Source organism: Pollicipes pollicipes, unplaced genomic scaffold (assembly GCF_011947565.3).
Source record: "Pollicipes pollicipes isolate AB1234 unplaced genomic scaffold, Ppol_2.1 Scaffold_7261;HRSCAF=8764_pilon_pilon_pilon, whole genome shotgun sequence".
Lineage (NCBI taxonomy): Eukaryota > Metazoa > Arthropoda > Thecostraca > Pollicipedomorpha > Pollicipedidae > Pollicipes > Pollicipes pollicipes.
The window spans coordinates 36,035,272-36,062,350 of NW_023597054.1; the positions used below are offsets into that span (position 1 = coordinate 36,035,272).

General features: G+C 50.6%; 1 protein-coding gene across 1 annotated transcript; it reads left to right on the top strand.

Moving 5' to 3' along the window:
• Positions 1–6,098: 6,098 nt before the first annotated feature.
• LOC119112747 (uncharacterized) lies at positions 6,099–20,153 on the top strand. Its single transcript, XM_037237024.1, has 5 exons — positions 6,099–6,227; positions 9,866–9,988; positions 13,604–13,701; positions 18,452–18,538; positions 19,488–20,153. The coding sequence occupies exons 1-5, from the start codon at positions 6,167–6,169 to the stop codon at positions 19,572–19,574; spliced, it is 456 nt and encodes a 151-aa protein (XP_037092919.1). The 5' UTR covers positions 6,099–6,166; the 3' UTR covers positions 19,575–20,153.
• The last annotated feature ends 6,926 nt before the right edge of the window (positions 20,154–27,079 follow it).

The following is a 27,079-nucleotide window of genomic DNA, read 5'->3' on the forward strand; positions in this document are numbered from 1 at the left end:
GGGAAAGGGATCAGTCGCATCCTCAGGGAGGGTCTGGAAAGGGTCCATCATAAACTCAGAAACAGGTCGTCTAAGTCAGGTAGAGACCTAGAAAAAGCTGAGAAGCGGGGAACTTTAGGCTTGGAAAAGGTCTATCACCCCTTCTGGACCTGGGAAGGATCCATCTCTGGTCTGGAGTGGGCCCCTCGTGGGTTCAGAAAGCCAGTGGTGGTGAGCCCGAGGGGCAAACTGTTCCCATGCATGAGGTTAGGGCCAAAACTATCTTTTGCCCATATTTCAGGTGGCCGAAATGGGGCACCAGTCAGATTTGTGGAAGAGACTCGCTTATTGTGTGTCATCCAAGGAAGCGAAGAGAGCCCGTCTCAGGTCCAGAAAGGATCAATTTCAAGGCAGAAAATCCCTGGAGTAGTTTCAGGCACGGAAAGGGCCTTTGTTCCGGTCTGAGATGGGTTCACTGCAGACTCAAAAGGGCCCACCTCTGATCAGGCAAACTTTGAGGGGGTACGTCTCAGGTCTGGTTGGGGCCTATGGAGAGCACAGAAAGGGTCCCCTCAGGTCTGGAAAGAGCCCATGGTAGACTCAAGTAGGGCCCATCTTAAATCATGAAATGACACGTTTTATACTGAGAAAGTGGGTACCTCAGGTCCGAAGAGGGCCCATCTAAACACTTATGTCCGAGAAGAGCCTATCTCAGATCTCACAAGCTCTATTTTATACCAGGGGAGAGGCCAAAGTTTTGGCAAGGAGGGATGGGGGGTGGCACACAGTACGCCTAACAAGGGACCTTTATCCATCGCCAAGAAGGGACGAATAAAGGGCTCCCGGTAAAAAGGCACTCCGAACAATCACCAGGTTTGGCCCATTTATTTCGAGGACCCCAGATTTCTTCATTTGTCATCATCATGCCGACGAATGCGTTCGTTCGGGGACCCAGTGGATTGAATGCTAAGCGGACTCCTTACCTTTCGCGGACAGGAAGCCCGTAGGTAGAACACTAGAGGATCCCATTGCACTCCCGGGTCAGGGGTTGAAAGGGATTTCCATTCCAGCCCGTCACCCGTGGTACTTGCCAGCTACTATTCTGGAGACACGATGACCGGGGCCCCCTGGTCGATCAGGAGCGCTGTGGAGGGATGCATCATGCATCGGTCACCTACCTGGCGCGGAAGGCCCTCAGACCGGAGCACTTGATCCCGGGTCGACGCAGGGGGCCCTCATTGACGCCAAAGGATCGCTTACGGACACAGAGATCCAATAACTGTCAGATGACTCCAGTGCTGTGTATCGGGCTCCTGACCAAAGTGGGGTGGAGGTCGGGGGCCACGTTCGTTCTTTGGTCCATGGCCGAGGCAGGGTCCTTTCACCCTCTCATTTTGAACGCTTTTATTGTCATTTATCCTATCTTCTTTCATTATCAGCAGGCCCGGTCGACTTAAAAGGCTCCCTGACATTTGGGGTTACGTTCCTGTCCCTATCCAGAAAACGGAACCATTACCGACTCGGGGCCCTTGCCAACATAGGGTCCCCTGTTAGCCGTACCCCCCCCCCCCTGACCAACACAGCGATCCCCCATTGCTTTAGGGGCCCTGACCGATGCAAAGGGTCCTCTGACTGGCAGGCGCGGTCCCCAGCATTGTCCCGGCTTTGGAAATGGCCTTAGGCCGCCACGGGGCAGACTGCTCGAAATCCGTGGTTGCAGATCGACTGGCGGGCCCTCATTGCCCCCAGGGGCCTGATCGGCGCAAGAGGCCCTCCGACGGACATTTGCGGGCTGGGATCCCTTGATACAGCCTCTGGCCAAGTCTTCGGGCCCCCTGGCTGGACCCTTGATCGTCGATACCGATGAGCCCCCCCCCCCCCCACCGGCCTGCGCCCCGTCTTCGACTTATGACTGGCCCTTTTCCGGTCTGAAAAGACCACATTTGCAGATAAGAAGCGCCCATGTAAGTTTAGGCCTGGAGATGCTCCATCTTCCAATCAGAAAAGGACCATCGCAAACTCAGAAAGGGCCCGTTTTCGGCTAGGAAGAGGCTCATGATAAGTTTAGAAAAGACCCTCTTAGGTCTGGATAGGGCCATAGTAGACTCAAACGGGCCGTTATTAGTCAGGGGGCCATCCATTTTAGGCTGATAAAGTAAGCATCCCATGTGCCAAAAAAGCACCGCTGATCTTTTAGACCCGGGATGGGCCCACGTCTGGTAAATCTCAGAGATGACCCACGTTATTTCTGAGAAGTCTCGTTTTGCCATGTTGAGAAATACACAGGTCAGGTCCGGAAAAGATCATCTTTTGCTCTTAGATCTGAACACATTCCTCCCCAGGCCTACAGATACCTGAGAGGGGATGATCCCGTCTTAGGCCCAGAATGGGGATGGGATGGGCCCCATCTTAAGCCCAAAATTAGCCATCATTAATTGGGAGAGAATCCATGCTTGCTCACCCACCTGTAGAACTCATCGGTAATATAGCCAGAGTTTTTTTCTGTTACCAATTTTTGATGATTAGGTGGTATCTAAAGGCTCTAGAATCAGCTACTGCTTCTGCTTCTGACACAGCAGCGCAGTCAGAGGGAGGAAGGGAAGGGCACATGCTGGGAACGTGCACACGCACATAGAATAGAAGGTAAAAATGAAAAATATGAAAAACATGCCTTTATTGACAGGCTTGTCCAAGGGGCTCTTTGTCAACCCTGTGCCCCCCCCCCCTCCCCCTTGCTAAGGCTTTGACCGCGCGTCTGTACTGAAATATGGGGTCCCCGTCTGTTTATGAGGCCCACCATAAAGTCTTCGCCCCCTCATCGCGAAGTCGCATACGCCGCCCCTGACATGATGCCAATTAATTAGTGCGAAATGTGATGCTGGTATCAACAGATGCAAACGACATATTTCGATACGTCTAGCAGCTTAATTTAGCTCTATATACGGTATGACGACAATTAAAAACGTTTTATCTTAGGCCTGTCCACCGGTCAGTACGCCAAATCTGAGGTGCGACGGGCAATGTGAGGCCTGCACCGGGGATGCTCGGCATCTTACCTCAAAGCCGCTTTCCTTCTTAGCAGCAGAAAGCCCCGGATTAATCCTCGACACGTGTCGCTCCAACTTCCTCCGTTGGCCTCTGAAGCAACAAGTCTAGGTACCACAAACAGCAGGCCTAGATCGGTAGTGCTTTTAACGCTGTTTCCAAGGACGTTATCCATGGAAGATTTTTAGAAAAGCTGCACCGCGCCTTAAAGCTGACGATTGGCTACGTTTTTCAAGCCAGCCAGCTCCTCGTGACATGAACACAACCAATGGCAGCCCACGGCCTTGCACGGGACCCAATTCATTATAGCGTGGCGAGCATTCGAGCCCATCTGTCTCAAATGCCACGACGCTTTAAAAAGCCGCGTAGCAAACTGATCACGTTTGCCGCGAGATGCTGTGGCCAGCCACGATTCTTACGACCAGTAATAAGCCTAGTCATTTGCATAAGTTGTTCAGTGCATTGGTGAGAAGCATTTTTCATATACATAAGACAGCAGTAAGTAGCATTATTCCTCGGGGAAAAACCAGGGGAATTGAGATGTAGTTGGGTTGATATTTCGGTAATATGCCTTTACGGGAACAATAGCAGAAGTGAAGGTCAAGATTGCCTATCTAAGAATTGTGAATTCAAAATGCAGTGCCTATCTAAGAATTAGAATACGTATGCTCGCATATTCTAATTCTTAGATAGGCACTGTATTCGTGGTAATGGCTGGCAATCGCTCTTTGTTTAATCCCCTGAATGTTGGTGTCCTGTCAAAACTGTGGCTTGCTGCTTAAAAAAACAACGAAACGAAAAAATCGAGTAGGATCATCGGCAGCCAATTTCAACTCACTTCTGCTGTTGTTTCGATAAAGGCATGTTGCCGAATTATCAACCTAACTATATCTCCATTCTCCTGGTTTTTCTCCGAGGAATAAGGCTTTTACTACGGTCTTGGCCTAGTCATTTAGCATTTTATACCGTTATGTATATGAATTGAGCCCTGGCTGATAAAACCTGTGAAAAGCGCTGATCTTAAGGGCATTGGAGAAGCACCGTGCCACCGCTGATCTGTTACGTCAGCACTAAAATAGTATAGCGTATAGTGCATTTCTGCCACCTGCTAAAATTTATCCTGATTAAACTAACCGAGTTGGCGAAATCGTCTGGCTCAACTTGCTCACACAGCGAAGCGTAAGCGTTTCGACACATACTCTAAACATGCTCACGATGCAAGCGTTAGCGACTACAGACCAATACTAAGCTTTAATCTTGGTCTAGCTGGGATGGTTTGTGGTAATATGGTCTGGTTTGTTGTAATTCGTTTCCACTCTCACAATTTTGCCACCAATTGGCTCGCAAAAGTGTCACTTTTTACCACCGATCATATCCGGCAAATCGGAGATTTTTTGCATCCCCAGTTTTCTGCCATGTTTGCAACGCACTCATGGGTTAAGATGTTTTTTCGTGCTAGATGCTACGAAAACTTGAAAAGCCCTTTTTGTACCAAAATATATGTGAGCATGAAGCTATTTCCCGCGAATGCAATGATACATTTTGCAACATATTTTATTCCTCCCCTATGGCGTTTACAGCAGTGGTTGTTTTTGGGCGCACTTTAACTTTGAGAGTGGGGGCATGATATGTTCCATAGTGACACACAGGCTCAAACTTCAACCAGTGCGTTTTTCCGTAACAGACCCTTGCCACCCGCTAGGCCAATCACAAGCGCTCTTTTATTCGCATCAGTAGTGGTGCGCACCGCGGTTGTCATGACGACAGCGGTCGGCACTGCAGGGAAAAGGCGTAATGCTACTACAAAGCGTTGACAGCGTTAAAAGGACTCTATCATTGAATTTCATGGATATTGGAACGAGACGATCTTCTTTCAAATCATCAATGTGGATTTCGACGCCCGCCTCACCTAACCGCCACGCCCGTCACTTCCTGTCCAGTTTTCCGGGTCCCTTTTTTCATTTGACGGCGCGTATGGTCGCCGTCGTCACTCAAGTCACGATCTATTTCACCGTGTATTGCTGGGAATTCGGAGCTCGTGTGGTGCAGTGAAAGCGTGTGAGAATACCTGGGTTCGGTGCAGATTATTCTACAGCTGCAAAATTACAGAGAAAGTAAATTTTGTAGGCACTCTGCTTTAACTGTTGGCCCGTACCCTTAGTGCAACAGTAAGCATGTCGTACTGCAGGCGCGCTCACCGGGCGCACGGGTTGGACTGGGCGCCGTAGTGTAACCCGGCTCGGAGTGTCCTCGGATCGGACTGGGAGCTGTTTTTTTTTTGTTTTTTTTACGGGTGCAGCGGGTGCTCCGGCCGGACTGGGGTCCGGGCAGCTCAGAGCACTTAATCTCCAGCGGATGACTGCCGCAGAAGCACCCCGGTTTGGCGGCGTGTGCAGGAATGCGAGAAACGATGATGCAGCGCGAAAAGGATAGGTGATTCAGGCCTGAGACCGAATAACTCGCTAGCAAAGCCAAGCATGCCGTTCGTCAAAGCCCGGGCTGTCCTGCCTCCATCATGCAGCCAGGCCTCGCGGTTGGCTAACAAATCTGCCGGAAATGGGTACTATTATCTCCAGTCAACAGTCCGTCGCGTTTTTCAACGACCGTTCTGGCTGTGTTTCCGTGTGAGTTGTGCTGCTGTCGCCGCTATATGATCCTAACGTGAATCCCGTTCGTTATCATCAGCTGGTTTGGTTAATCAAGAACGACCTTGCAGCTGCAGCGTCTTTTTTGGAGCTGTGTTATTCCGCAGTGGTGCAGTGCGGCACATCCGGCCTACCCGTGCACTAGAAGCCTTGCTCATCACCTGGCAGGCATGCGCAACACATTCGCCGGCCTCTCTCTCAGCACTGAGGACCGCGCATGTCGGCGGCCAGAGGTCCCTCCCCCTCCCCTCCCCCACTGCGTGCAACAGTGACGCAGCGCGGCGCCAACACCCAGCGCCAGTTCTGGTTTTCACCTGCCGAGGCCGGCGGCGGGACAGCCGGCCGCGAGTTGCTCCACCGGCCGCCAGGTGTCGGCCTGACGTCACGGGCGGTCGGCGTCGGCGGGCGGAGGGCGGCGGCGGCTACGCCAGCGGACAGAGGGTGGGCGGCAGTGACGGGAGGTCGGCGGTGCCGGGCCGGAGGACCCCATCGGGATCATGACGACGTTCCTCTGCACGCTGGTGGCCGCGCTGGGCGCGCTGGCCGGAGTCTCTGATGGTGAGTGTCGCGGCGGGGCCCCTTGGCCTTGGTCCGCGGCGTGGTCTCCGCAGCCGTGACCCTGGCCGGGTTGCGGCACGCGCAGTAGGCCGCGCCGCCGCAGCGACCGGCGATTATCCCCCTACCGGCTGTGTTCCCCTCCTGTGTGGCGTACGCCACCGAAAATGGAGGTGCTGGGCGGATGGTTGTTTGCCACCATGATTGGCAAACGTCCCTGGTTCGTCCTTCCTTGACCCGAAAGTTGCTACGGTCAGGATGTGAAGCAGTCATCGCGTGATATGAAGGGCATCAAAGCCAGTTAGGAACTTTCCTCAGCATGACATTGTACAATGGGCACAATCATCGCTTTGCTGAAATCATTTGAGTCGTCATGGTCGTCAGTTGTCAAGTCGTGTGCTGTGGTTTGAGTTGGCATCTCAAGTATCCTTCTTTTTGCGTACACTTTAAATATGTGCATGGTGGTACGTGGCAAGCAAGGGCACAGAAGCCAGAGGGGACGGGCGAAAGGTTAAGGGCTCTGAACCTCAGCAAAACCTGATATTTTCCGTTCTTTCTCGAGAATTCACCATTAGCCGGATGCCACTCCGTGGTATGAAACGCCTTAAAAGTTGTTTTACGCCCCAACTGTGATGAGTTCTTCCTTCTCACCTACAGAAGTGCAGCATAGCAAGCTTGGCTTTATATTGATTCTGGGCAGAATTGACCTGGCACTCCAAACCCTCATTTAATATTATCTCGTGCATGGACTAGTTCATTAGCAAAACCCATGATTTGCCATGGTGTTATCCGTCACCCGCTCTTGTGACCATGTTCAACCCCCTATTCCCTGTTCCCTATTGAACTCCCCGCCCTCCCTGCCCGGTTCCTCGCTGCTTACGCTTGACGATAGCCCTTAGCTACGCTTTTAAACCTGTTTGAGCTTTCAGAACGATTTGCAGTCACACCTGAGCGTAGCGTTATGCTGCCCGCACCTCACCTTGTTACGCTTTTGGTACTCTGCGTCAAAAGATCCTCCCCTCCGTGCGCAGCGTAATTTATGGATGGACCCTAAATTTCTACATCGCTAATTCGGCGTTGTCCCACTTTGGCTCTGTAATGGCCTTGAAAGCCAGTCCACAAATGACGAGTACGGCCCGACCTGCCGGATTTTGTCTTCCACGGAATTTACCATAGCAGTAGCATTCAGCATACATAGCCTTTAAAGGCAGCATACAGGAGGCTCCATTGCTTTGCTGTCTTCCATAATTTTCCATTGCGGTTGGCTACCGTCGTGTCACCTGGGACCTGGAGGAGGGGGGGGGGGGGGGGAGTGAAAGTCAGATGACGTGCTGAGGTGTTCCGAACTTCATTGTAGCGTTGTTGAGGTATTATGGGCCCCACTGCAGCGTTGCTGAGGTGTTCCGGACCGCACTGTAGCGTTGTTGAGGTGTTCCGAGCCTCACTGCAGCATTGTTGAGGTGTCACGGGCCTCACTGCAGCGTTGTTGAAGTGTTACGGGCCTCACTGCAGCGTTGTTGAGGTGTTGCGGGCCTCACTGCAGCGTTGTTGAGGTGTTGTGGGCCCCACTGCACCGTTGTTGAGGTGCTATGGGCCCCACTGCAGCGTTGTTGTGTTCCGAACCGCACAGCAGCGTCGCGCCAAACCACGCTGGAGCTATGCAAAGCAGAAGAGGGGCGCTAAAGCCATTACCATATCATCGATAGCGTTGTTGATACCGACATACTTACGTTCACTGTATGCGCAGTGCGGCAGATGATGTACATACATACTAACATACCGCCGGTCGTCAGTTTTGCCGAAGCGTGGCATGCGTGTGGATGTCATTGAACCCGTCGTCTGTGGTGCCGTGGCGATGAATAGGTGACGCATCTGTTTACCACAAGGACAACCGCGGAAACGTGATATGTTGTCCCTTACATTGCCGAAAGGGAATAAGCTATGAAAATGCAGGTTCAAGCAGCACCCTCGTTTGTTGAAGGACTGTTTTCTATTGGCTCAACTCGCACGTTGTGCACGAAGCCACATCTCGCATTTGGTTTAAAGGCCATGTGCTGAGCGAGGATGATCATCTCATTACAGCACGTTCTTGGAGTGTTGCCAGCGCAGACTTGCCGCTCAAGGTCGTCACAGGGCCGTGATAGGGCGCTATGGAGGCGATTGTCACCAACGCATACACGCATCCGCGCACATACGCACACACGTGCGCAGAGCCACGGGGGCAACGTGACATCTACGCCCCAGGCACGCGCGCGAAATCGCATGAGCACACACTCGTACTGAAGATACACACGCACCTCTGCGTGTGTCGCACCAAGTTCTCGAGTGCAGACGGCTCACAGGGTCGTTTTGAACGGCTGCTAGTCTGCGGTGTGGCGGATGCACCTGAGGCGGGGGCGGGAGTGTGGGAGTCGCTCCCCGGAACCGCCGCTGATTCATGTATCGCGGCCACAAATGCGCTTCTCTGGCTGGAATCCGCCTTCGCATTATACGGCCTTCCGCCGCAGCAGGCAGACGGGCGTCTCCGGACATGCGGTCTGACGTCACCGGTCTGGTCTCCTGACATGCGGTCTGACGTCACCGGTCTGGTCTCCGGACATGCGGTCTGACGTCACCGATCTGGTTGCGTGACACGCAGTGATTGACAATACAATGTTTTGGTCAGCTTCCCCACTTCCAAGTAGGGCACGGTTTTGTTTATAGCTATCCTGCCTCTGAGGCTGGCCGACATCAGCTGATTCAGTTCCCCGCCAAGTCCACTGACCTCAGCGTAGGGTTCACTGAGCTTGGCTTATTCCGTTCTCGCCAGCCCAAGCTGACCCCAACTGATTCAGTTTTCCGTTATGCCTACTAACATCAGCTGTTACCTCATGCAGGTCTCCGCCCGGCCCGCTGATCTCATCTGGCCATTACTGACGTTCCCTGATTGAGCTCCCCGCCTGGCTGCTGACCTTCCCTGGTTAAGCTCCCTGCCCGGCCACTGCACCCCCTGATTGAGCTCGCTTCCTGGCCGTTGAACTCCCCCGATTGAGCTCCCTTCCTGTCCGCTGAACTCCCCTGTTTAAGCTCTCTGCCCGGCCGCTGTACTACCCTGATTAAGCTCCTTGCCCGGCCGCTGAACTCCCGTGATTAAGCTCCCTGCCCTGATTGAGCTCCCTACCCTGATCGAGCTCCCTGCCCTGATTGAGCTCTGTACCCTGATTGAACTCCTTGCCCAGCCCGCTGAAATCGCCTGATTCATCTCGTTGCCCGGGCCATGACCTATGCCGACCTCCGCCTATTCAGCTGGCTGTCCGGTCCGTACCGCCCGGCGCCTGGTGAGTGACGTCACGTTTAGTGGTCGACCACCTGTGGCACCGACCGGGCGGCCGCCCTGTCAGCACTGGTGACTGGGCGCAGCTGCACGGTCTCGTACCGTTACACGGGTCCACTCCGTCTGGGTCAAGCTCGACTGGGGAAAGGAGGGGACCGCACTGGCAGGGCTGCCCGTGTGTGCAGTCCAGCGCAATGATGGCTGGTGCAGGGCGCTAATGACGCGTCATCGATGCGTATTTTGGAACAGTAGCCAGCCGACTATGACCGCTACATGTTGTGTGCTGTTTTGAAGCAATGCCCCACTGATGGTGATCATTACGGTCCAGGTCAGTCCTCGGGGAGCGACAACACCAGCAGCGGCACGTCCGTGGTCAGCCAGATGCCCGGAGGCACCGTCTCCATGCAGTGCAACTTCCACCCGGGCGGCACCGTCCTATGGTACAAACAAGGTCGGTGATCGGCGGCCGACATGACAGCAAACAAGTGCCTCAGACCTGGTGACCTCGCCAGCATCCGCGTCATTCCTTCTGATGTCCCTCATTTGACCGGGTGTATGGATGGCGTTGGCCTGCGCGTGCGAGTGCGTGCGCGACGCATGAGCACACGTTCACGCCCGCACTTGTATTGTCGCGCGGCGGCTGGCTGGAGCGCGTGGCGGCTCACTCATTCAGCCGCACAACAATGTGTGCGCGTGCGTGTGAGGGGGTGTATGCGTATGTCCGTGCGTCCGTGCGTCCGTGCGTCCGTGCGTCCGTGCGTCCGTCCGTGCGTACGTCCACGCGTAAGTACGTGCATGTGTACGTGCGTGCGTGCGTGCGTCCGAACATGCGTGCGCATGTATGTGCTTACGTGTGTGTGTGTGTGCGTGCGTGCGTGCGTGCGTGCGTGCGTGCGTGCGTGCGTGCGTGCGTGTGTGCGTGCGTGCGTGCGTGCGTGCGTGCGTGTGTGTGTGTGTGTGTGTGTGTGTGTGTGTGTGTGTGTGTGTGTGTGTGTGTGTGTGTGTGTGTGTGTGTGTGTGTGTGTGTGTGTGTGTGTGTGTGTGTGTGTGTGTGTGTGTGTGTGTGTGTGTGTGTGTGTGTGTGTGTGTGTGTGTGTGTGTGTGTGTGTGTGTGTGTGTGTGTGTGTGTGTGTGTGTGCGCGTCCCTACGTGCGTGCGTAGGTGTGTATATACTCGCCTTCGTGCGTATGCGCACTCGTAAGTGCGTGCGTGCGTGCGTTCGTGAGTGCGTGCATGAGGGTCGTCAGTTGGCAGAGCAGCCGGCCGTGACCAATTCCGACGGAAGGTCACGCTAGCGGCGTCGCACGGCCGTCCAGCGGCACGCCACGCCCGGCGGGTGCCGGTGCACAATGCACGGCGCCATGCATCGGTGCGCTGATCCCCGTGCAGCGGTGCACACGCACGGCACGGCGGGCGGCTCAGGCGGCGTGCCTTCGGCGTCACTGGATCGGTTGGCAGGCTGCTCATTGGTCGCACGGCCTGTTCTCGGATAGTCACGTGACCTGTGCCCGCGCTGCCTCACGACCGACAATGGGAGGGTCACGTAGCCCGTGCATGGATTGTCGCTAGGCTGGCACATGCATGGGGAGGGAGGACCGCCGCTGGCTGCCTCGCGACCCTAGTGACCGATGTGACTCAAGGTCCAGCGGGACACGTTCGCATGCAAAGCAGCTGCGATGTTGCCACGGCCATCCAAATGCAGCGGCCAGCACCTGACAAAGAGTGGCACCTTATCCTGGAGCGCCCGATTAAGCAGCTGAGATAGCTTATGCAGTTTCTCGGCGTCCGGGTGCCGTCGTAAGTTCTCCTGCTGCGGTCATGCAGCCGCCTGGAATATGTGTGAACCCTCCTCAAATAGTAAACTCATTGCTGCCCCAGCACGTTGCTTTTGCGTTTGGCGGCTGAGGAATAGATAGTGTTTTCCATCGGCCGTCAAGTAGTTACTATGCAGTTGTGCTCTTTGCTTTACTATAGACGAGGTCATCAAACGAATTTCATCAGACTGGCGGTTCATATGTATCACTTGTTGATTGCATTTACAATGGCTCATATGGGAGCGAGTGATCAAATGGGCAATGAGGAAATGGCAAGCAGAATTCGCCATGAGAAAAATGGACAATGAGCATTGCCGAAGGACGAACTCCAGCGAACGGGAACGGCCGCGCTGACCCGTACGCAGCCGAGCTGTGGCAGCAGTCTCCGCCGCGCTGACCCGTACGCAGCCGAGCTGTGGTAACAGTCCCCGGAGAGCGCGGCAATAGGGGCGGCCACGCTGACCCGTACGCAGCCGAGCTGTGGCAACAGTCCTTGGAGAGCGCGGCAGTAGGGGCGGCCACGCTGACCCGTACGCAGGCGAGCTGGGGCAACAGTCTCCGGAGAGCGCGGCAGTGGGAGCTGTGACTGCCGCCGGCTGGTCGGCTGTCCAGGTAACGGGACGACAGTCAGTCATCGCTACCCTTTCTTGGTAAGGCTGCTATGCCCCAGCATGGCACCGGTTCCACTGGTTGTATGAGAAAAAGTGCATCGCGTCGAGGTGCCTTCCCCAAAACTCCGTCGCTCTGATTTTCCTCACCGTAACGGACCATAGGGCTGGATGTAACAAGTTTCTCGCCGTTCTGAGTCCAGCCCGGCTGGTTTGGTGCGCCCTCTCGTGTCTCACAGTCCCCGTACTCAACCGGACCATTTAAAACCGGCCAAAACCGGTTATGGAAACTCTGTGCTGCCACGCCGCTTTAGATGACGCTGCTGATCCTACGGGCGCCCCAGCACCAGTGACGTCAGCAGAGCCACGGGCCGTCAGTGCCAGCCAGCACCTGGTAGCTCGCCTTGCCGGGCTGCCGGGCCGGGCCGCTCATATGCAGGTCACATGACGTCCTGAGTCACGGGGAGGGGAAGCGACCAGTAGAGAGCCGGATGGCGTGTGGTCAAGACATTGATTCAGATAAATGCATAAAGCGTGTGAAGTTATTCACCCTGTGGTTTTCTACGAACATGGGAAAACGCATGTTCTGTATTATTTGAACGCTTATGACATCACAACATGACATGACATGACAATGCTTGAATGACATCTGTCGTTTAGTCATGACATACTTTGCATCACTCGTGTATCGGTGTCCGCGCGTTGTAAGCGCTGTGGAAGAACAGAGCCACAATAGCGGACGCCTTGCCCCTTGCAAGTGGTTACAGCAATCCTCCAGTCGGTCCACAAAGCTTTGAATCCATGCATGTTATACGACTGCATGAATTCAAAGCTCCAAAGAATTCAAACAGCATTGGACTGCATCCGCACCATAACAGAACACCTTTCATGGCTGGCGATGACGGCTAGTGCCACCGCGGTCCATCCCGCCAGCAAAACGACAGCACCCTATGAGAAAGTGTGTCTCGTGTTGGCTGGCGACGCTGCCGCTTTCTCCCGCCGTTGGTCCAGTCACCCGTCACTACCCCGTACCGCACACCGCGCCGCGCGGCACGCACCGCCGCACGCGAAGAGGACGCCTCTCGGCCGCCGCACCTCCAGATGTGTGGCGATGCACTGCCGTCGCCGCTGTGAGACGTGGTCTGGTTCTCCGGCTAGGTGTGACAATCGCTTCTAGCCTCGGTTTGCGGCGGCGCCGGCGAGGTCGAATACACCCTACGCCCTCACGTAACTACATATCGTGCGGTTGAAAGAGCGAACTGGCTCGTGGGCTGCCCAGTTTTGGTCTGTCCTGTTATGCAATCCACTTTCCACATTGACTCTGCACGCCGACATCCATTAGAAATCCTCCCCGACCCCGCGTCCATCCCTCGTCTTGCAGAGGTGACAGCCACGTAGAACTGGTCCTCGGCCCCAACGACAGCATGATAGAGTGATCAAACAAAAAGTGAAAATCGTCCTCGGACTTTCCCTTCTTTTACTGCATTGTGTAATGTAAGAAGAGAAGTAGGTGGGTGTCAGTACCACTGAGCCAACTCAATGCTACCTCAACTACCCGTCCCTCTTAGCAGACATAATGGCGGGAAGAGGGAGCTGACGTGGTCCCAGTCTGCCTGTCGCTCTGACACGTACCCTCCGCCGCAGAGAGCGACGGCAAGATGGAGTTTGCTCGGGACGCGCAGCTGATCGTCAGCGACAACCGGTACCAGATCCGTTCTGAGAACGGGGCCTACGTCCTCACGGTGTGTGGTGGCGGTGGTGGGGAAGGGGAGGGGAGCTTCGTCTCGCAGTGTGGGGTAATCGCGATTGTGGACGGATGGAGAGAGGGAGGGAGCGAGGGTAGTACGTCCTCACGGCAGTGACAGCAGATCGAAGTTTGGATGGGGGTCAAGCAACTTTTTAAGGGTCCCTCAAACGTCTTGGGCCCCTCTGACAGGCGGTGGGCCCCACCCCGGCAAAATTAGTAGCGTACAAGGATAACGTTGAAACAAAACAAATTTGGAACGATGTGCTTGTGTGTGCGTATACACATCCTGTCTGAACGAGGGGGAGGGGGAGGGAGGCACCGAAGTTGGTGGTGGGCCACACTGCCAATACCATCACTGCTTAAAAACAGTCCACTGAATTTGGTTTGCTTTAGTTTGAAGGACTATTTTCTTCAGTTGTTTTCCGTTTTATCCTCTTGCACTGTGACAAAATAGTTAGAGCTTCCAAAGGATGCTGCTAAAATCCATAACATAAACCAAGCAAACATAAAATGGCTGCCATGAAAAATCTGCCGGTGCTACGCTTTTTAATTGTTCATTCAAACATTTGCTAAATCGACACCAGGCAAGGCCGTGACCGGAGTTTTTCAGCGTTTCCCGATCAGAAATGGGCCCTTTCCTTGCCTGAAGCTGGCATAGGCGTTTTCCTGCCTGACACTGGGTCCTCTCCAGTCTGAGATGGCTCTTTTCCAGTCATAAGATGGGCCCTCTTTTCTCCCCTTGGTAACACGGTGAGGGAATTGCTTCCACCTTTCTCAGGGCGCGTTCTGGAATGCCCGAAATATTGGAGAAGGGGAGAAGGAGCGAAAATGTCATTTTTCTGCCACCTCAAAAGACAGGATGGAGAGGGCGGTGTGCCCCTCTGTCCCCTCCCCCGCGTCAAATCCCCACCCCCGCGTCTGCCCCCTCCCCGGATGCGGCAACACTGCCATTGGTCACTAGTGAGATCTATACGTCCTCTACGTGTATTCTTGGGTGTCTCGGAATTCCTTCCGTCACAACTTTTACGCTTAAATTCATGTTATACATGCACAATTGCGCTTGCTCCATTCCATTATGAGGCCCCTGCTCGAGGGGCCCCGTTCGTATTGTTCCAAGGTCAGACTGGGGTATACCTTTCACTTGTGTTATATTAATGCTAATGCCCTGAACGGGTATCACTTACCGCAACACGGACAATAGACATTTCATCACAACGTCAATAGATTGTGGTGTTGTAAATGCGAATCCGACCCCAGTGGTAAAAAAGTTTGCGGTAGTTGACATTGCTGTGCCTCTTGTATAGGAGGAATCAGGATGACAACTTGACTATAGGATCAATGTGAAAACAGTTCGTCTTAAGTGTACGACACACAATTTTAGGGTGCCCCTCCGCGTGGGCTTACAGTCATGCTTTCGCTTGGGCTGAGGGGCACCGTCCCACTCTGGCTTTCTGACGTCCATCTGTCGGCTCAGGTAACACGAGCACCTTAATCAGACGAAAGGGTTCCACAATGTTCAGGTGCTTAGGGGGCATAAACGCCCGCCTTGAGTGAGAGACTATGCTAGTCTTCATCGCCCTCACATATTTATGCATGCTTAGCATAAGTAAGTAAGGATGTCAATCCTAGGGTGGGACTCTCGCGATTTACATCAGTCCCAATTCCACGATCCATGCGTTTTCGACCCTGGGATCGGAGAGTTGGTTAGTGCGCGGTCTGCTAAAGAACTTTTACTAAATTAGCAGCGATTCTCCACTAAACATCTTGAGATATCTCACTACTTGAACATGAAGGACATTTCGTGCATAACGCTCTCCACTGGATAGAAAGCGATATATATATATATATATATATATATATATATATATATATATATATATCATAAAGGGGCTGGGCACAAAGACAAACACTTCTTCTTGTAAAATGATGTATTTGCTTGGTGTAGCTGTCCAGGATTGTTTTTTTAACACGCGCCCGGGTGGCCGGCTAGATACCCTTCGCTCGGGTGGGGGTCAATTTGACCCCTTGAGATCTCGGGAACTGAGGAAGCTAAAGACACCAAATTTACAGAATGTGTTGACCTACACGTGAGCATACTTCGGTCAAAGTTTCAAGTTCCTAGGTCATGACCTTTGGGTTAAAAAAGGTCAAACAAGGTCAAGTTCCAGGTTGGTCTCCAAAGTGCTCCCAAAACTTAGATAGCTGTTTCAAAGCAAAAGGTCACACTCTCATTTAAGGTCAGTGACCTGGTTTGACCTTTTGAAGGTCAAGGTAACCAAAATTATACAAGATTGCTTTGAGTTTTGCGTTTGACGAAGACACAAAGATTATGCTAGGCAGTATGTTCATAAAACAAAGTGTTGACCTAGGTCATTTTATGTTAATGACCTATTAAGATCTCTAAGAAGTCCATAGAAGATGTATAATGCGGTTCCTGCTATCAATAAATTATAAATGCGCACCAGAAACTATCCCATACAGCAAGCTCTGGGGTAATATAACAGGTTGTTTTTGACCTTGGTGTGACCTTCATACCTGACATTAAGTCAATTTAATTTGATCAGACAACTGTTATGTTGCCTAAGAAAGCATCTCAGATATGTATGGCTTCGTCTAACATTCCGTTGTTGGATCAGATTAAAGGATTCCGTCGAAATTGCCTTCGTTGAAACCATGGCCTGACTTTTACCCTCCATAGGTCAGCAACCTTACGAGGTACATCTGCGCTTTTGATGCCAAACGATCCGCTATTCAATTATTTACAGTTATGCAAAATTTGGCGCGGCCCTGCCGCGCCGTTCAGAAGCCATTCTGGAACAACCACTCGGGTGGGGGAGTCAATCTGACCCCCCACCCGAGCGCGTGTTAAAGAACGCGATGCACGTCGTCATGTCCCTTTTATGGAGCACCAGCGACTGCAATGGCCATTTTAGCCCTCAGGGGCCTCAGGGGCAGAACGGGATTCGAACCCAGGCTCCCAATGTGAGAGTCCGACGCGCTAATCATCCGGCCATCACGCCCCCAGGCTGTTTGAGAGGAGTCGGATGGCGTACATGCCGCAACTGAGGATCGATCGTCATCACCATATACGCACGAATATAATTAAGACCCGCGAATTTAAGAGTCTTAAGTTTTACCCTTTTGGGTGAAGTGTAAGAATCAAGAATTGCTTAGGAGGCAGAGAGATGGCTTAAATGAAATACAAGACGAAGCCCTGCTTGCCCTCTTGAGGTCCATTGGTGGCTCCAGTTCTAGTCAATCTATACCAAAGAACATTAAGTGAAAAATAACGCTTCTTGAGCATGTGCGCCGCTTTTTAAATGATAAGAATATAAAATTATGTTCTGAGTTAAAATCAGGGCAACAAAGTGGCTGAAGATATGTTTCAGGTCAGACAAGGCGCCATAAGTTTTTAACCATAGCTGACAATTTACGGCTCATTGGCCTATGCAAATGCATCTGTGCACCTATAGTCTATCACCCTGTGTTGATTGCGCGCCAGAAGATACCACTTCCTGTGAGTATACAGAAAAAAGTATTTGGTGCAAAATTGGACTTCATGCTATCATAAATAACTTCAAGGCTACGTGGCCTGGAATAACATTTTAGCAGTTGCTTTTAAAAGAATGTGCAATAGATTAATCCGCAGTTATGCCAAACTTTCCGACGTTGTCCTTGTCGTTTCACGTGCCAAATGTGCCTTATAATTCTGGCACCGCACATTCAGTGCCGATGTTAACACGATTGGAAACAGCAGATGCCCAAAATAAGTCATTGCTATGTATTTATAGTAACCCAGTGTCCAAATGAAATCGGTGCAGCCCCCGCCGAATCAAAGTCCAGATTGTCACTTGTTACGTGTTGCTGAATGTTACTGTTACGTGATAATTTTGGGGTGTATAACAAAATCAGTGTGATGATCGATATGCCAACAGTCACGCCTAGAACGTACGCCGACGTACCTATATACACTGTGCTCATGGTGGCGACTTTATTTCATTTACCTACAATTGGCATAGGTTTTGCATATCTGTAAATGCAGTACAGCTATAATGCCTTTTGTTGTGATCCCGGGATCGGATAAGTACCGGGATTGACATCCATAAGGACGCGTCGTAGCATATGGGCTGCCCGTGCTTTCTCGGGATCTAGTCGCGTAGTTTTTTACAGAGGCCCTACCAAGAAGTGCTGGGGCAGGGTCATCCATACATAAAACGGCGCAGTTTTGGTCAAACAAGACGTGATTCATTACGGCTCATTCGAGATTCGTGCAATTCAAATCAAGTTGAGTAAATGTAGCGCGATGAAATATACTGCATTGCAAGCTTTCAGGACAAATTATGCCATCTAGTGTATGGTCGTTGTTGGTGCTCTTTGTGTACAAAAATACCTGTATGCAGCACATGGTGTAAATGTAATGACGCTTGTTTCTTTTTGTCACTGTCTGTTTGTCTACATATACATATGTGTATATATATATATATATATATATATATATATATATATATATATATATATAATATGCGGGAAAGTTAGAAAGTTGGTACTGCGAGAGCATTTACTATATATATATATATATATATATATATATATATATATATATATATATATATATATATATAAATCAATGCTCATGTAAATATGTTGTTCACTGTTGGTTATTTGTGGTGTTGGTGACCATTGGCAGCGTCTGCGACCCTGACCTCCGGCTCGCCTGACATTCTGCTGTTGTTGTCTGCCCTCAGATAAATCCCACCCGGGAGGAAGACTCGGGCCAGTTCATGTGCCACAGTAGCGATATGCGTGGCATGATCTATGAGCACACGTTCCTGGTCAGTATGTCTTAGAATGATCTATATGTTCATACAAATGCACGTTAAAGTGCCAGAGGTATGTTCAGTATGCAGTAATATAAATATATACCTCATGGTACCACATATCATAATACAGATGTCATATGCTGGGTAGTTAGAAAGTTGGTACTGCGAGAACATTGACTGTTACGTTTTCCTTTTAGTATCAATTAAATCTGACTATATGTATATATATATATATATATATATATATATATATATATACATATATAGTTGTACATGTATAGTGTACGTTCGTGCGTGTTGGTGTGGGTGTCGGTGTGGGTGTGGGTGTGGGTGTGGGGTGTGGGTGTGGGTGTGGGTGTGGGTGGGTGTGGGCGCGCGCGCGCGCGCACTTTGTTGCATAGCTGTTTTAACTGTCACCATCACGTACACAGTATTAGCAACCAGAAATGCTTTAGTTCCGCTTGAGCAGAACAATTTCCTACTACAAATTACCGTGAATATTGTTTAATTCGACACTGATTACGAGCAACATAACACAACTTTGGCTTGACTCCGATTCTGACTCGAGGAGATCTATCTGGGTAAAGACCGAAATCGTTTCAGATAAATTTTACTCCGTCGACCTCAGTTTGACAGGGAACCCGATGTAATGGCCGCACAAAACCATGCGTGACAAGTCGTTTTTAAAATAGCAAGCAAATTGGCTAAATGCATGGCTGCGTTTCCGTTTTTCGTGGCTCGTGCGTTCAGATCTTTGGCTGTACATATCATAATCATATTGCATTTCTGCTTGAGCCAACTGATGATTGGTCGCTCAATTCTAAGTCAAACCCCCTAGAGAAGCACCAAGCAATTAATGCCACCCGATCTCGCTTGAATTTAGTTGCTCCCAGGTTTTATTCTGAGTCCACCCGGAGGAAACACGATTGTGCGCGGGACTTACAAGCTCGAATCATTCCAGGTGACGATCGGTGCTGGTGGTGGCGCCTCCCGAACGACTGCGGCCTATGTTGGAACTATTGCCGCTGCACTGCTGTTGTTGATATAGATGGCGTTACGTGACGAACTGTTCATGGAGTGTCTGCGCATCCGTTTAGAGGGCAACTAGATATTTACGCATTTGGACGCTTAGTTTTAATAGATTTGGTGTGAGGCACCTGTGGTGATAAAAGTACCTGCTTGAAGTGGCCAAGAGAAAGGCATCCACCGTGTCTGTGTGATAACATTTGTAAACTCGCACGTCACATATGTTGCGGCGCATTGAATGCCACTTCTGGACAAGCAAGCTATAGTTGTTGTGTATTTCGGTTCAGTGTGCTTGTGTTTGGCAGATCACAACGTTGCTGAAGGTGCTTCTATCAAAGTTATCTCCGTTCAACAGGGTCAGGATGAGACTGAGTAAGGGCCTAGCTACGCTTTGCTTCCGAAGAGGGAATGCTCCAACTATAATCCGCGCGGATTTGCGATAGCAATGTAGCAACTGTTGTAAGCTGCAATACGCTCTTGCATGAGTGTGTGATGCCATCTGCTTGCAATGATGAACAACACTGTTCAAATGCGGACGTTAGAAATGCAATGTAAGGTAGTTACTAATGTGCGTCCGTAATACAAACCATCTCTAGCATTATTTTGTGCTCTGCAAATTAGGTGATTTCATTTTAAAAAGCAAGAATACATCCAACTACGGGGATTTATATCAGCTCCACCAAAGGTGCAAGCAAACTACACTGATAAACACAAAAATAGTGATATTATTTCAGAGAAATCGTATACGAACAGCAAGGGCACCCTGTCCATGCACCTTTAGATTGTCGTATACCCTGAGTGAGCTGTAAGTGGTAAGCTCTGCACTTTGGAGATCATCCCGTGAATGGAATATCTAATGATTGCCATGGTAAGCAAAACTATGAATAGCACTAGACTGGATCTTTGATGCAAACGGAAAGGGTGTTTGCAAATGCTTAGGATACAATATGTTACCGTTACACATTTCGTCACCTTACATCATAGGAAGTTTAGATCACTAGTATTTTAAAGAACTGAAATTCTTGCCAATTTCTCTTTTCGTCATCTTTGATGTGATGTAATACCCCACACGAGATAAATCACGCGCTGCCGATGTTTTCATGCACTCGAAGAGCCCCTGAGTAGCACGTTTTCCGTAATGACGGCGATAGCCTCCCTGAATATGAATATGTTCAGGTAGGGTTTGTCTTTTGGAAAAGTTAACCTGCACCAGATGCTCGATATTTTTGAGCGATTTTAACGCGTCTTTTAGAGTTGCGTCGTGCATTCACCGTATCTCAATCAGCAATAAGGCGAACTCCTGGGAACATACTAATCTGAAAGCATGATATAAATCCAGGTGTTTAGCTGCATTTAGATACACAGCATGGTGGCATAACGCTTAGCCCAAAGCATTCGTTCCACTCTCTTAAAAAAATGGTTGCACCTGAAATATTCGGGAGCTGGCATGGCTTAGTAGGGTGCGTTTAATTTCGTTTTCGCGGGAGAAGGCGGACAATGGTTTTGACAGCTGTCTAGGTTAATGCGTGTAGTGAGTGGACGCTGTCATACGCCCTCGTCTGTAAATGATGAATCCGGCCGTTGTAGGGCGCTGCAAAGAGTAATCTGAAATCTCAGCCGTAGCGGCAGCTTAAGACGTGAAACCAACTAGGCGGTGTAGGCTGCTGAATCTGTCGGGTGTAGCACACAGACAAATGGGGTGTTGGACAACACCCTCATGTCTCAAAATTACTTGAAGCTTAGTGTATTGGGTGATCTACATATTTTTTTGAAAGCTTGATGTAAGTCTGGTCACGAAACGTTAAAGGCCATGCCTCCTTTAGGGTCAGCGAATGCATATAATTACAAAACTGTTGAAAAAGGAAATACCGAAGCGTCAGTGTCAGAAAACCCAATTATCTCCAGAACCAGAAAGCAATAAGAAATTCTGAGTTTATTATCTGACCGCTTGACTTCGTTACCTTTAACCTACGCCCGGCCGGGGGTCTGAGACGACTGCACCGGGCCGGGGGAAATTTAACCCCCTCCCCTCTGGGACCTCAAACTTTCACACGCCGTGTGAGAAAAACAAAGATAACGTTGTAAAAGTCTCGTCAAAGCATGGAGAATATACACATCACATTTTTTACCTTAGGCTTACACAGGGCATATGTCTGACCTTAACTTAAAATTGCCACAACGCGTTCGATTTTTGTTTTAGTGTGATCATCAGACCAGTGACCTTCTGCTATACAAAGCCGCAAATTTGATAAAAACGTTCTTTCACTGTACCGTAGCCGAAGACATCAAGTGATTGCACTGGTGTACTGAACATGCTTACATACATATTACTTACTAAATATTTTTGACTTCTTCTGACCTTAAACGTCTCTATGAAGGTCACACATGGTCAAAAGCTGACCAATGAGGCTATTGTACCAGGCCACACTGTTATGGAATCATGTGGAAGCTCCTGCTCTGTTGAGCGCGGCAGGGGATGCTTCTGATTGCTACCGGTCCCATGCGCCTGCTGCCGTCACAACAAGCAGACCCGTATCTTCCACACCAAGTGCACCAACTTGAATTCACGAGCTTTTCTGGCTTTGCCCTTTTCATGACCAAGCGAAAACTCATGCCATCATTTCAGCTGGAGAACACGTGCTGGGATCTACGATCACGAAAGGCACACCTTTCATCCAGTGTTTAGACAAGATAAGAGCAGTGAACTCCGCTTGTTTAATGTGGGAAAATTGGGTACCAAACGTTGAACAGCTGATAGTGCGCAGATCTTGAATTCCGGATGAGTAGACACCGGGCTGGTTTGGTTATTATGGCAACCAAGTGCAAATCATTTGCGCTTATAGTCGTCCAGTGTAAAGGAATCGTTGGTCTTCATCGCCAGATTTTTGCGCCACAGCTTTTCACTCGATGTTCCATGAGTGACTTCGGAAATGTAACGTTCGTCATAGTTCGCTGCCAGCTTTAAGTCTAAATCGTCTAAAAGGAGACCAGATTGTTTTCGAATCCATCGGTAGTGAGTGGAAGCATCGCTGACTATGTCACCTTGGCCCCATTTCGTAAGCACTGATGGGACTGAAAGGACACAGAAAAGTTGCGGTTAGACGCCTTAAAATATTTTTCAACTGTTTGATTTCCTTCGGAAGAAACAGATACGGTTACACACAGTACTACGTACATAATACCAACGTGTCTTAGGACACAACCCGTTTGATACGCGCTCGTATCGGATCAAAACAATCCATGTGACAGCTCGGGTATTATTTGATGCAATATTTTCTTGACATTTAGCACTATTACGTAGAGCGACAGTGACACTCGCTGACACTTTATGTGACATAGCCACACGCTATGGGTAGCAATTAAATATGTTACGATCCGCTCTTCTATCAAATGAGGACAAAATTTATCGCGCATGCCTAACTTTAAAGAAAACGTAGGAATGGTTGTTGCCAATAACAGGCGTGTTTTCGTTTTAATATTTTAAAGAAACAGTTATTTTTCCTTTTTCTTTCTTCATAAATGGCATTGCTAGTGCCCCGAAGGTCAACACAGCCCACGTGATATTCGGTCGCGGGGTTAATCTTTGAAGCATTTCACAAAGGTCAAAAGTTACTGAAAACGCCCAAGACAACCAAACTCGGCTGCAGTCAACACCATGCTCCGAGCTTATGGGACTGATAAGCATGAAGCCTTTACCAATCGATACGTCATAGTCAATCTCCTATGCTTTACAGAACACGGTGACCCTGGTTCAGGTCAAAACTCACCAAAAATATCAAAGCCGGAAAAATATCTGGATATCGACGATGACACCGACTGGTGAAGGTTTCATGCTGATGGGTCTGATTTTCTCGGAGCATGTGGGTGTCTGCAACCCTATCTGTCCATTGTTTGTGCTTTTGGTGACGTTACCTGACCATAGAATATTGACCATGACGCATTTATTGGGGAGAGTTTCATGCTGCTCAGTGTCATAAGCTTGGAGCATCGGGTTGTCGACATATTTAGCCGGCTGTGTAGTCCCTCCCGCGGCAGAGCGGTACCGACTGCATTAAAAGCGTGCTCTAAAGCTTCTACGCTCGTAAAATTGTCGTGATGCGCTTTTGTTGTTCTTTCGTGGCGGGGCGAATCACACTTGAAGGACTGTTTGCCCATTGCTGAGGGCATGTCGACACGGTGAGTGCTTGTAAACCCCATCCACGGGTTTTTGGTCAGTTAACCTGAGCTGGGTGGCCGGTGATGGTGTTCATCGGTGGCTTTCAGCCTGTGCCGGGCAACAAGCACAAGAACTATTGGGACAATACTGAACTCGCCCACGATGCTCAAGTGAGGTTATGGAACCAACATATGCATGCAGGGAATGAATAGAGTTGTTTTACCGTTGCTAAAAGAAGATCAGATGATTACCGGTTGTCAGCCGATTTCAGGTGCCCCATACAGAGGTCGCTTGAGCAGAAATTATGTATTCTAGCGAGTCTGATCAACCATTGATCCAAGACCTGGTCCCCCCCCCCCCCCCGCCACGACACTCAGCAGAAGATGAAAGACTGGTTGATAGGACATGCTCCTTCACTGTAAACTAGCCAATCAGCGTAGGATACAATGTGGTGGGTCTGCCAGCCTGCATTGTATCGTTTAAAGGGGAAGATGCCGACGGAAACTCAAATAGTAGGAACATACTCCGATGTACTTTCGCTAGTAATGTATAACTCACGAGTGCAACATTGGTGCAGTGCGGCGGACGCCTGTGTAATGATACGTATGATGGCACGTCCACCATATTACCAATGGGGTCTGAATTCAATTCTGCTATTGCTTCGATCAGACGACCAAGAAGTAAATTCCAAACTCATGAAATCAATTGGTTTAAATTCACTTCTGATATTGTTTCGATAGCGGCATGTTGTCGCAATATCAACCCCTCTATATCTTCAATCTCCTGGTTTTCGCCGAGCTATCACTAATGTCTCATCTACGGGTCTGAGATGTGCTGCATTTATATACGATTTGCCAATACGCAAGCGTCGGACTTGCATTTATATACGATTGCCAATACGCAAGCGTCGGACAAAGTAATACGAGATATACTGACGACATCATTGACAATATGGGTTTTGCTGATAACAAGCAAGCCACGAGTTAGTAATGTCAGGGCTCATCAAACATCACGTGACACAAAACCGAGGCTGAGCACTCAGATACGTGGAACCATTCACTGACATCAACGTATACTCTCAAAGCCAACACCCGTCGTTCTGGTCACAACTGTCAGTTCTTTCCAGTGGGTTCAAAGAGCCAACTCGATAGGCATGGGCGTGCGATGCCGTGTCGCCGGTGCATGCTGTTGAGCTTATAGCCAGCCAGCGGTCTTCCCCATGCGCTCTGAGATACACGCCAATGCCGCAAGATCGCTCAAGCTGTATCAGCGGAGAGCACGGGAGAGCTGAACTAAACCCAGGTGCTTTTGGAGAGCAAAGGCATGAGCGAATCATTAAGTCTGATGATTCTCCACATCCGGTGACCTCGAGGAGGTCATAAAGATACTATCCAGCGCTTAATGCTTCGAGGCAGCTCCCGTTTAAAATAGCGAGCGTGGAAACACGGTCGAGGTCGAAAACAGTCGCTCTGCAGATAGCTGCAGGATCCACTGCGAGCTGGACTTATTTGAGAGCCCGTTTAATTGAGGTGGGAGACGAAATTGGTGCTGAAGAAGATTACCTGAGACTTTGGTAACATGGCTTGTTTGCAGAAGAGATGCGGTTTCGCCCCACACGTTCGCCAGCAGAAAATCTCTCGGGAATCTGCCAGACGATTTGGTGCCACGTTCGCAGTGAACATCTTTACGTGTTACGGAGTCATAACAGATTAACTAGGGAACTTCCGGCTGTGTTTTTCAGCATGCGTGATTGAAACCCGTTTAACCCCAAGCAAAACAGCGCGTCGTGGCCGTCTATTGCATTTCATGGGTTCTGAGCAAGGACGGATATTATAATGTTGACTGTAGCAATTATCGTCATTACCAACCTACTTAGCGACATGATGCGGTTCGATTTCGGACAGCGGGTGCGGGTTGTCTACGTTCCTCCAGTAATCGGCAAACCGTGGACATCGCCGGCAAATTAAGACGGATGGGTCGTCAGGAATACTCGCCCCACTTTCACTCTGCGGTTTACGTCCGCGGCCAACGCCCCGCAGCCGACGGTTGCGTCATGTGTCGATTACCCGACGGCACGCGACGGACGGTTGTCCGGCCGGCGGTGACGGTCCGAGTCGGCACCCATGCCCTCTCTCGGGCTGGGCCCGGTGCGTCTGCGCTGCTTTCCGTCGCTTGTCATGCACCATAGCCGGCTCGTTGGACATCGAGGTCTGCCGCAGTCTGCAGGGGACATCATGATAACTTGGCATCTGCTGGTCATCCTCCTGAGTCCTGAGACTACGCTGTCTCATTTGGCCATTCCAGCTCATTATCGAAAACTTGATGTGATGCATTCCTGCTTGGGCATTCATGACGTTACATGAGTAGTTTGTTGCCAAACTGCCTAAACTACACCCAATTCAACAGAAGCGACGGGTGATATTACATGTTTCCAAACGCTGAAGCTCGCAAAAAATCCAACAAAGCAGATCAGCTTCGAAATTTAACGTTGTGTCCACCGTGGGCTACGCTGACGCCTTCTGGGCCAATGAGCAGCCACAACGGGCATTGTGTCTGTCATCCGACGCCTACGCTACCCGGAGTCTCGTGAGCAAGCACGCCAAGTGTCCACGGAGCGCGTGTAATCCCAGCTCAAACAGACAGCCGGTGACTTGACCCGCGCGGCGGCCTTGCCCTACCGTGAAGGCACGCCGCGAGAGCGGTGCGACTGCTCTCCCATGACCCAGGCGGACGGTGTCGGCTCCGGCCGCCGGCGGCAGGTGGTGCCGACGCCGTCCGTGATAGCAGACCGGCGCCGGCCTGTACCTGCCGCACACGCGCAGCAGATGGTGCGTCATGTCCGTTCGCCGATGACGAACGACTTGGTGGCCGGCTAATACGCGGGTGATGAATGGCTGCCGTCAGACGACGACGAGAAATGCTGCGTCGGATCACTTCTTACACGGCGACTGATGTGTGTACAGGTTCCCACCAACTGGCGATGATACCGCCCAGCTTAGCAGATGGAATTTCAACCTTATTACGTGCTCAGTTGGGATATCTGTCGGATAAATTCGACAAATAGAAGCCATTAGTTAGTTTTCCGGGCTTTGCTCTGCACATGTGCAGCGCAGTACGGACATGTTGAGTTGCTCAAGTTAGGTTGTGACGTGCGTTGAAGCTTTTTCGATGCTGGCAAATGCATCCCCGGAGGCGCACTTCCATCCACTCGCGGCCGTCTGCAACTGATCAACCACCGCTCCAGATGGAGACTGCCGTTGCTGGGGGCTAATGCGCGGAGGGGCGGCGGGTGCGCTCGGCTAATGCGTGGAGGGGCGGCGGGAACGCTCTGCTAATGCGCGGAGGGGCGGCGGGTGCGCTCGGCTAATGCG

What these genes read in the sequence shown, in the direction of transcription:
- LOC119112747 (XM_037237024.1), top strand. Translation starts at nt 6,167, where the DNA reads ATGACGACGTTCCTCTGCACGCTGGTGGCCGCGCTGGGCGCGCTGGCC. An exon ending in GCTGGCCGGAGTCTCTGATG is followed by an intron (nt 6,228 to 9,865) that starts GTGAGTGTCGCG and finishes ATTACGGTCCAG; the next exon opens with GTCAGTCCTCGGGGAGCGAC. An exon ending in CGTCCTATGGTACAAACAAG is followed by an intron (nt 9,989 to 13,603) that starts GTCGGTGATCGG and finishes CCTCCGCCGCAG; the next exon opens with AGAGCGACGGCAAGATGGAG.